At 38.4% G+C, this 9,935-nt stretch overlaps 1 protein-coding gene across 1 annotated transcript; it reads left to right on the top strand.

The window, feature by feature from the left end:
- Positions 1-1,715: 1,715 nt before the first annotated feature.
- Positions 1,716-3,782, top strand: PRR32 (proline rich 32). The gene is made up of 2 exons (XM_077887799.1): positions 1,716-1,908; positions 2,745-3,782. The coding sequence occupies exons 1-2, from the start codon at positions 1,889-1,891 to the stop codon at positions 3,625-3,627; spliced, it is 903 nt and encodes a 300-aa protein (XP_077743925.1). The 5' UTR covers positions 1,716-1,888; the 3' UTR covers positions 3,628-3,782.
- The last annotated feature ends 6,153 nt before the right edge of the window (positions 3,783-9,935 follow it).

Here is a 9,935-nt window from a genome sequence, read left to right as displayed (position 1 = left end):
AGCTTTGTCACTGTGCCCAGCTATTTGGTGTCTATATTACACTTCACTCTTATGTAATCCAGTTAAGATATTTTTACTAAACAGCATTTCTCGGTAAACCAGCCTATGATTGCAATAGTTTGATAAGTATAAAAGGGTTTCCTGGGGTTTCCTTGCCATTATTCAGGAAAAAATGTGTAAACTATGTAAATATAACTCACCACCTATTAGGCATCCAAGTTGATTCATTCCTCTGACATAGCATGTGTTAAGAAAGCTTTAATGCTCCACCACAGTTATATTGCTAATAAAAGTTTTCTTATATAAAAGGACAAGGAAATAATAAACTAGAGGAGAATATAAAAGAAGTTGGGGATCAAGAAATTTCTTAATAGTGAACTATGCTAGGCAAGTAAACATTCTTCTGGGAGAAGTGTTGGAAACATGCTGCTTTCATCTTGCAATGAGATTACAAAAAAAAACCAAAACAAAACAAAACAAAAAAACCTCAGTAGAGTACCGACAGGGACAAGGCACCTTGTCAGGAAGATGTGGATTTAGAGACACAAAAGGTTATGAATTGTGTTGCTTCTTAGCACTCACCATTCCTTTGCATTAGAATTTTATACATTTCCACTGCACACATACATGTACACACACATACACACACATTCCATATATAAATTGAAACTCATGGTATTTAAGTCTATTATCTTTCTTTAAGAAAAAAATATATAACTGTTGAAATATGACAGCATATTCTGGTATTGAGAATAAAAAATATTTTAAGGTCTTTAAGTTATAGTCAAAAAAGCACAAATCTCAGGTAAATTTAAGGAAGTGAGCCAAGTTTATGGCTTTATCCTAGAGCAAGATTAGTAGTCTTAGATGAGGGGATGACCATTGAAATTTTAGAGTAATCAATTTGTATACCAATGGCAGAAAATAAAATCTGGGGAATATACTTGTTTAAAGTGGAGGAGGAGGATGAAATTTAGCCTGGAAGAATAGAAAGTGTCTTATGCAAAGAAGTTACAAGGTGAAATCTGAGCTAATATTCATACATTTATGATACCTGTTATGCCTTTTATTCCCCTCCCACTTGTAGAGTTTACCAAGCTCTGTTATAAGAAAAGAAATGTATATTTACAGAGCTCTATTACAGGAAATATGTATATAGCACACACACACATACAGATGCACACACAAACACCAACATACCGAGCCAATAAACTAGAAGGTAGAAAAAAAAACACAAATTGAGGGGTTAAAAAACAAAAGCCAATATGATTTTTAGGGTGATTTTTCTATAACGCTATTTTTGTTTCATCTTCACAAGAGAGACTCAGATTGAAAATCTATTTAATCCCACAAATTTCTATTCATGAAGTATGCATCTTCAAAACTGGAATTTTAAATTACAAGACTACACATGGTACAGTACTCAAAATTTGCATTTCCAAACTCAAGGAAGAGGTATGGTAACTACCTTTCCTAACCGAAAATTCAAAAATAACTCTTAATAAAGTACCATGCTTCCATGATCATTCTAAAATCTTGAAATGATTTGTGTTTCCATCTGGCCTGCAACAGGGTTAATTTACCTAAAGCCCTTACCGTCCATCTACTACTATGCAAAAAGGATTCCTACATTAAGCTTCAAAGGAGTGTCACAGATTTATCCCCTCCCCCTCCTAAGTCCTTTTCTCCCTCCCTTCCCTAGCAACTGGTAACCTCAGAAAGAGAACTCCAAATCTAGAAAGAAGCAGTTGGTCCCTGGCTTCATTCGAGTAGCCAAGCTGCTCTAAAGCAGAAGCACAAGTCCTCTCTCCAGACTGAGCTGGCCTACGTGGGCTTTCAGCTGGTTTTCTACATTATCTCACAAAGGTTTTCCTGATCAACTTTCTCCATGGCTTGTATTGAAAATGTGTAAGTACGGAACTCAGTAGACCTGTTTAATTTTGAAGGCAAAAGGCAGTTTGGATTGTTTTTCTGTGTAACCTGGACAGGGATGAGTGGGCTGGAGGGAGTGCAGGAGAGGATCACAGACAAAAACCTTGCAGGACACAAACTCCGGTACTAAAAATACTGGATTTAAGGGCAGCAATTTTTAAATGTAATTTTGCAACAAAAGTGCAAATCCTTAGTCTAAATAGTTGGGGTTAAACTTGAGGAAATTTGTTCTCTAGAGTGTGGTACGGGTTGAAAGAAAGAAAATTTTAACAAAACTTGGTGCAAATGTTTAATGATGCTTCAAAAACAAACTGGAGTGTTTGTTCACACAAATAGCCTTTCTTTTTAGCTCTATAGAGGAAAAAAAGTCTTTCTTCACAAGGCTTTTCAGAACACTCCTGCCAGAATCTGAATGCTGTGCTTTAGTGGATCATAGGTCCTACTGGGACTGGAAAGAGATGCTGTTTTCTATCGCAAGCATGCACACGCAACCTTTAAGGAAGCTCTCTGGGCTTTCTGGGTCTTCTCTTTCTTGCTGCCTTGAGGAGGTGGAGAAATGGGGACTAGGGTGGAGCCACAAGAAAGTCGTAAAGGGGAATGGGGAAGTCTGTTTAAAAAAGCCACCTGGTACTGTGAAAGTGGGCGAAAAAAGTGCTTGGAGACTGCACGAGGGAGGAAATAGGTCTCTCCCTTTCCCCTGGTATATTCCTGCGAGTTTAACCAATCACATATTTCAGATAATCTCATGTCCCTGCATTTCCATATTTGTTGAATTACTTATTTCTACTTTATTTATTTCTATTTTTTGCAAGCCTTGGTGGGCACGCCCCTTCACCCAGTGGAGTTGTTGCAAATGAGTGTGGGATCCAGGAGCCGCACCCCGACGACGTGTCTCTCCAGTGTTCCAGTTCCATGCCGAAAGACGATGTGGAGCCTTGGGGCCACCATCGCGTCCTGCTGAGACCTCCCCTCAATGTGCTGACTGACCTGGCGAGAGAGCAGCTGGAGCGCCCCTCCGAGACCGCAGGAGCCTGCATTCCTGTCGACAGTTCCAGAGCTCACAAACACCCCTATGGGCCACCACCTGCTGTTGCGGAAGAGTCCCTAGCAACAGCAGAAGTAAATAGCTCGGAGGGGCTGGCAGGCTGGAGGCTTAGGGGACAGGATTCTATTAATGTGTCCCAGGAATTCTCTGGCAGCCCTCCCGCACTGATGATAGGGGGGGCAAGGGTCAGCAGTGGGGGCACCGAGAGAGGTGGCAATAATGCAAGGTTATACATGGCTTTGCCACGAGGTCAGGGGTTCTTTCCACCCAGGGGTCCACAAATAAGAGCCCCCCCACATATCCCCACAATTAGATCAGGGGTAATGATGGAGCTGCCTCTAGGAAATACAAGAATGGCTAGCAAGGAAAGGCTGGCTCATGTTTCTTTCCCACAGGGAGGCCCGCGGCACCCCGTGGAAAATTGGCCAAGGTCTCTCCCCTTGTCTTCCAGCACTCCCGGTTTACCTTCTCGTCCTACTGCTCATTGCTTTATATCTCCTCGACCTCCTCCGAGTTTCAGTCCATTTCTTGCTATGCCTATTGCTTTTGCTCCACCCCCGATATTTGGTCCTCCGCTGCCTTCTTATTTTGCCAATTTTCCTTCTTGGGGTATGCCGGCTCCTGCGCCCTCAAACAGAGAGAACAACTGAGGACAATAAACGGAGGGGGGAAAAGGGTTGGAGGGAAAAGGTGAAAATTACTCATTTACGTTTTTATATTTGAAACCCCCTACCCTCTTAAACTTTGTTTAGCACTAATGTGCCTTACATGATTGAAGATTCAATAAAAATTCTAAAGTTTGAAATACTGTGAATTATTTTTAAAAACTCCACCCTGGGACCCTAAACACTAGCTTTTGTTTTCTAACTTTAAGGAAATTAAAGCAGTAACGGGTTAGTGCTTTCTAAGTAGTTTAGTTAAATCTAGCCTTGGCTTGCAGCTAGGGCAGGGGCAGGGAATGGGTGTGTGTGTACTGTATCCATTAGGTTCTTACTAGATGAAATCTAGGGTGGGGAATCGTACCTACCTAAGGCTATGGGAGTTGCTCAAAGCAGTATAGGAAAATTAAAGTCGATAAAGTAGACCAAAGTCTAGATAATCGAGGACACAATGAGTAAAAATAGGACAAGACTCCTGAACGGACTAGGCAACACTCAACAGCCAGTTAGAGGAAGAACTAGGCTGAAAGATGAGGAAACAAAAGGGGCAGGGGAGGGAGGCCCCTGACTCTTGATTTGGGCTGAGCTCATGATCTCTGGGGTGAGGTGGAGCCCCAGAATAATGTTGCGCATGGAGCCTGCTTAAGATTCTCCCTCTACCCCTCCCCCCAGCTCGATTTCTCTTTCTCATAAAAAGGGGGGGAGCAAGGGAGATAAAAATGTTGTAGTCAAACATGAACTAGTTTGCCCCTCAACATTATACTGTTACTAAGTACATGGTATACACAGAGCTTAATAAAAAGTCCAGGGAAAAGGTGAAACGGATGGTTCCTTCACCTGTTGCCTGAACACAAGGCTACTATCTATTCAGAACTTTTAAACACAAATGAAAATATTTTACTCACATAGCATTATTTTCTCAGATACTGCTGTGTTTGTACTCTAATGTGCTGCAGTGCCCTATTATAATGAGAGATTATCTGAGAGATTATCACAATATCTGGATAGGAGCTTTTTCTTTTCTTTTTTTTAAAAGATTTTTATAGGGATCCCTGGGTGGCGCAGCGGTTTGGCGCCTGCCTTTGGCCCAGGGCGCGATCCTGGAGACCCAGGATCGAGTCCCACGTCGGGCTTCCAGTGCATGGAGCCTGCTTCTCCCTCTGCCTGTGTCTCTGCCTCTCTCTCTCTCTCTCTCTCTGTGACTATCATAAATAATAAAAAAAAAAAAGACCTTTTTAAAAAAAAATAAATAAATAAAAGATTTTTATATATTTATTCATGAGAGAAACCGAAGGCAGAGACACAGGCAGAGGGAGAAGCAGGCTCCATGCAGAGAGCCCGATGTGGGACCCAATCCGGGAACCACACCCGAAAGCAGATGCTCAACCACTGAGCCACCCAGGCATACCTGGATAGGAGCTTTTTCAAATCCAAGTGGTAGATACAGGCACAATATGCAGAGTGGAAAGATGATCGTTCTGACTGCTGTATAATTCAATTCACAATATAATAAAATGCCCTAAAACAAAGCACACTATATGAACAACCACTAAATTAGAAACCTCTTTAGAGGGATGCCTGGTTGGCTCAGTCGGTTGAGCAACTGCCTTCAGCTCAGGTCAGGATCCCAGGGTCTTAGGACATTGAGCTCCAACTCCCTGCTCAGAGGGTAGCCTGCTTCTCCCTCTCTGTAGCTCCCCCTGCTTGTGCCCTTGTGTGATGTCTCTCTCTCTCTCTGAAATAAATAAAACCTTTAAAAAAATAGAAACCTCTTTAGAGAATGATTCTTCAAATAAGCAGTTTTCATGTCTACAGCTGATGGTGTAGGTGACATAAGCAGTTAAAGGCTGATGAAACCTGCAGATACAAAAGACATCTAGCCTATAAACAAAACCATTAATGTGTTTTTAGCACCAATAACACCTTTGTTGCTACTCTGACAAAAAGGACACGTGGATCCATAAAATTTCTTTTTTCTCCATTTATTTAATATTAGATTGTTCTAAATTTCCAGATGGTAGTGCAAGGCTTAGAAGGAACATCTGGATAGTGCTTGCTAAAATTCTCTTCACTCTGTATGTCCTAAGGCTGGCACAATTCCATCAATTCACTGTGGTGAGTTGAGCAGACGTATTCAGCAAATCATTTGACAGCTGCTCACTATGAGGTAGCTTAGTCCCAGCGTACCAAACACTTACTGAATTTTCAGCCTTAATGAACAGAGGAGTTGGGCATGCTTATAGTCATAAAAAATATCTTTTGAGCCAGATGTTAAAAGATATTTTGACAAAAAATCAAGTTGTTGTGTCAACAGTAGTGCTGAATCACTGGAGAGTTGCCAAGAGGTGTGGCAAGTGACAGCAGGACAGGATACATTTTCCTTCTCAAAGGAAGTAGTGTGATAAAGGCTCAGAAAGACTACTCACAAATACAACAGTCCATGACAAATTCTCTGTAACAAGAAAGTGCCACTAACACAATCTGCTGGTTTTCAACCTTCTGTTGTCTTTCCTAACACCCCCTGTGTTTGTTATTTTCTATGTTATTTCTAAACACTGAACGGAGGGGCCCTAAACACTGAATACCTATAATGTTCAATAAAAAATAACTATTTGCAAATTGAGGCATTGAAGTTTTATTTATATTCCTGTGATGTAGGATGAGCATTTTCTTTAGTTTATGAAGAGTTCTATGCCTATATAACAAATTTCAGTGAATGCAAGTATAGAATAAACCTGGGATCCTGTTGTTAAATGCAAGTGAAATGTAAATATTTTTGTTTATTCACACCTCTGTATGGAAATGATGTATCACTTTGTTATCATAGATGTCAGCATCCTCAATGACAGTAAAAAACATTCATTTTAAACATACGATTTGCCTTAACATTGTTATTTTTAAATTGTTCTAGTGTAACTTAAGCCAATATTAACCCTATAGCACAATATCCTATTTATCTTAGAAAGTGCTCATAATGCAATATATTCAACACTCTTGAACATATACATTTTCCTTTCTTTTCTATGGCTTAAATAGCTCTTTACTGCAAAAGGAAAAGATAAACATCAACAAAGTAGCCCTTTCTTCTGCTAATAATGGGAATGAGTTAAGTATTTCCTATTCAAAGTTATAATCATTGTCACAAGAAGATTCATGTCAGACTGTTTATTATTTATAGTTCTCATTATATTCTTTGTCACAAAACTGTAGCATCGGAATTTTAATGTCCTATATATTCTCTAGAAGATAATCATAAACTGTACAACTTTGACCTTTTCCATGTCACAAAGTATGATTCATTAGCCATTTCTATTTTCCATTGTTTACAACTTCTGTAGCCTGATGGAAGAAGTACGCATGGAGCCAATCAAACTGCAGAATAGTGAAAAGGCTAAAGTTCAAAGTTATGAAATTTTTTAAGTTTGTAGTCTTTCATAAGTCATAATGATATTAAAAGTACACCTCATTCTTCTCAGAATTATTAAATACTAAGCAACACCAAATAATTTATTTTCACTGGAGTATTCAGGTTGAGATCATTGTGTTCTTTATCTACCATGGAATAAGTGGGCCTTTTTATTTATTTATTTTTTATTATTTTTTTTTTGGTGGTTGCCACTAAATAATTAGGTAGCATATATATAATGGGGGAGAACTATATCCTTACATAACTATTACTCTATTTCAAGATCAATAAACCAAACCCAGAGATAAAATAAATTTTAGACAGATAAAAACATTATGTTGGGGCACCTAGCTGGCTCAGTCCCTAGAGTATGCAAATCTTGATCTTGGGATTGCTGAGTTTGAGCTCCATGCTGTGGGGTTTACTTTTAAAAATGAAACAAACAAAACACAACACTATGTCATGTCACAAATTGATTCCATAGCTATCACAAAATTTTGTGTGTCTTCCTTATAATAAGCTTGACTGAGTGATATTCCCACAGAAAGAGCAAGTAATGGGACTAAATTAGGTGAAATAACCCATCTGTTTCTCTGTGGTAATATTCATTTTTTTATAATAATGCAAATGTACTGAATTTATCAAATCAAATCTAGATGTGAGAATTCAGAGAAATTGTGCTTCATCATGCAATCCTTTTGTTAAGTACCTGAGAAGGTACTACTCTTACTAAAGACTGATTAAATACATACACTTTTTCACCCACCTTTGGGAACTTCACTGCCACTCAGAAAGGCTTACTCAGTATCTCAATTTCTTAGAAAAATTATCTGTGAAACTTATTTTCATGAAGTGACTCCACCACTGTTTTTTGAGAATGGACCAGTATCCTATATGACTTTATGGAGGTAAACTATATTTTTTCCAACCCTGAACATCTTTTTTCCCAAGCACAATAAGATAATATAAAGCACACAAACCTGTCAACCCTACCATAAAGGACTTTGCCCATCTAATTGTTTAATCATTTAAGTGATGGGGAAATATTCATTTATAATGGACTTCATCCAACACTCTGATTACAAAAGTTTTGACTCAGAGGCAAAGCAACACACAGAGTACAGGGGTTGATGGATGGTGTTTGTGCATATGAGAAAAAAAAACTGATGGAGAAAGAGGATTAAAAATAGAGAGGGGCAGGACCACTGTCAGTTGAGAAGAGATGAAGTGCTTTAGAACAGGAAGCAGCTGCAAGATGGAAGTACTGTGGGAAAAGTAATAAATTTGGATATAGGAGAATGTAACCCAGAGGAAGTAGAAAGGTGGCAATTTGAAAAGAAAAAAGTGGTATGGGTTAAGTATTTAATGACAGAAAGGTTCCATGTAGAAGCCACACATTCAAGAGGGTGGGGATGAGGTGATTAGAGAAACATTATCCAGCCTTCCTAAAAATGAATCTATCTCCACAGCTTCATTCCTTCCTATAAATATCATCTCTCCTTAGATAGCAGCCAATCTCATATTCCCTGTGTGAAACTGGAAACTTTCTGTTTGAGGTTTCATTAAGCCCCCAAACTGGCCTTGACAAGCAGACACATCATCAAGGTTAACTCTCTTAGTGAAGTAGGTATTCAAAGAATTAAACTCACAGAAGAACATTTTCTGCTTAAGTTCTGAGACAAATAAGAGCCTGAACCATTTTTTTCTTTTTTTTTAATTTAAACTCCTATCTTTTTTTCCTCTAATGAGGTGCATTGATCATTTCCAAATTTTGCCTTTTCATTCCTCCTAGTAAATCATAATTTTCATTCATAATCAGGTAATCTATTATTTTTCCTAGGGGGCATATTTGTACCTCCTTTAGGTATAAAATCTTTTTTTTTAAGATTTTATTTATTTATTCATGAGAGACACACACACAGAGAGAGGCAGAGACATAGACAGAGAGAGAAACAGGCTCCATGCAAGGAGCCCGATGTGGGGACTCCATCCTGGGACTTGATCCCTGGACTCCAGGATCACGCCCTGGACAGAATGCAGATGCTCAACTGCTGAGCCACCAGGAGTCCCCAGGTATAAAATCCTTATACATTGTGTTAATTCTCACTGGTGCTCAGCAGTTGTTAGTGATATATTGTACCATAAATGTGTTGAGGACAGTGTTTAATGTCCTAAATAAAAAGTTAATTGTCTATAAATATAACATTGTTTTTTTAAAATCTTGTATTACGAATAAGTCTCATCTGGACAAAAAAGATCAACTATATATAATATTTCCTAGGTAAAAAAAAAAAAGACCACCTATGAGATAGTCTTACAAAGATTATCAGTGGGATGCCTGGGTGGCTCAGCTGTTGAGGATCTGCCTTTGGCTCAGGGTGTGATCCCAGGGTTCTGGGATCGAGTCCCACATTGGGCTTTATGTATGGAGCCTGCTTCTCCCTCTGCCTATGTCTCTGCCTCTCTCTCTGTGTGTATCTCATGAATAAATAAATAAAATCTTTAAATAAAAGATTATTAGTAAAGTCATGGATAAGCCCCAATTTAACCAAATGATATGGCTTTAAGAAAAATCTCTGAAAAAAGAAAAAGAAAAATTTCTGCAGAGTTTATATGAACTGTATTGCTGCAATGCTAGGCATTTTCACAAGTCAATTGCAATCTACATGCATCTCAAATTGTACAATATATAATAATAATATAATAATATTGCTAAACTTACTGATCAAATGAATTTATGTTATTAGAAAAAGTACAGATCCATGTAAAACATGGATAAGTGACATTATCAAGTAATTTACAAAAGAGGAAATAATGACTAATAAACATACAAAATAGTTTATAAATGTAAATTAAGATAAGAAATACAGTTTCTTATCTGTCAAATTAGTAA

Source organism: Canis aureus, chromosome X (genome assembly GCF_053574225.1).
Source record: "Canis aureus isolate CA01 chromosome X, VMU_Caureus_v.1.0, whole genome shotgun sequence".
In the NCBI taxonomy this organism is placed as follows: domain Eukaryota; kingdom Metazoa; phylum Chordata; class Mammalia; order Carnivora; family Canidae; genus Canis; species Canis aureus.
This window is presented reverse-complemented; position numbering and strand designations above follow the sequence as displayed.

Bases quoted from the DNA above. Each gene is read 5' to 3' on its own strand.
- PRR32 (XM_077887799.1), top strand. From the start codon at position 1,889: ATGGCTTGTATTGAAAATGT. The intron at 1,909-2,744 runs GTAAGTACGGAA...ATTTTTTGCAAG, and splicing joins ATGGCTTGTATTGAAAATGT to CCTTGGTGGGCACGCCCCTT.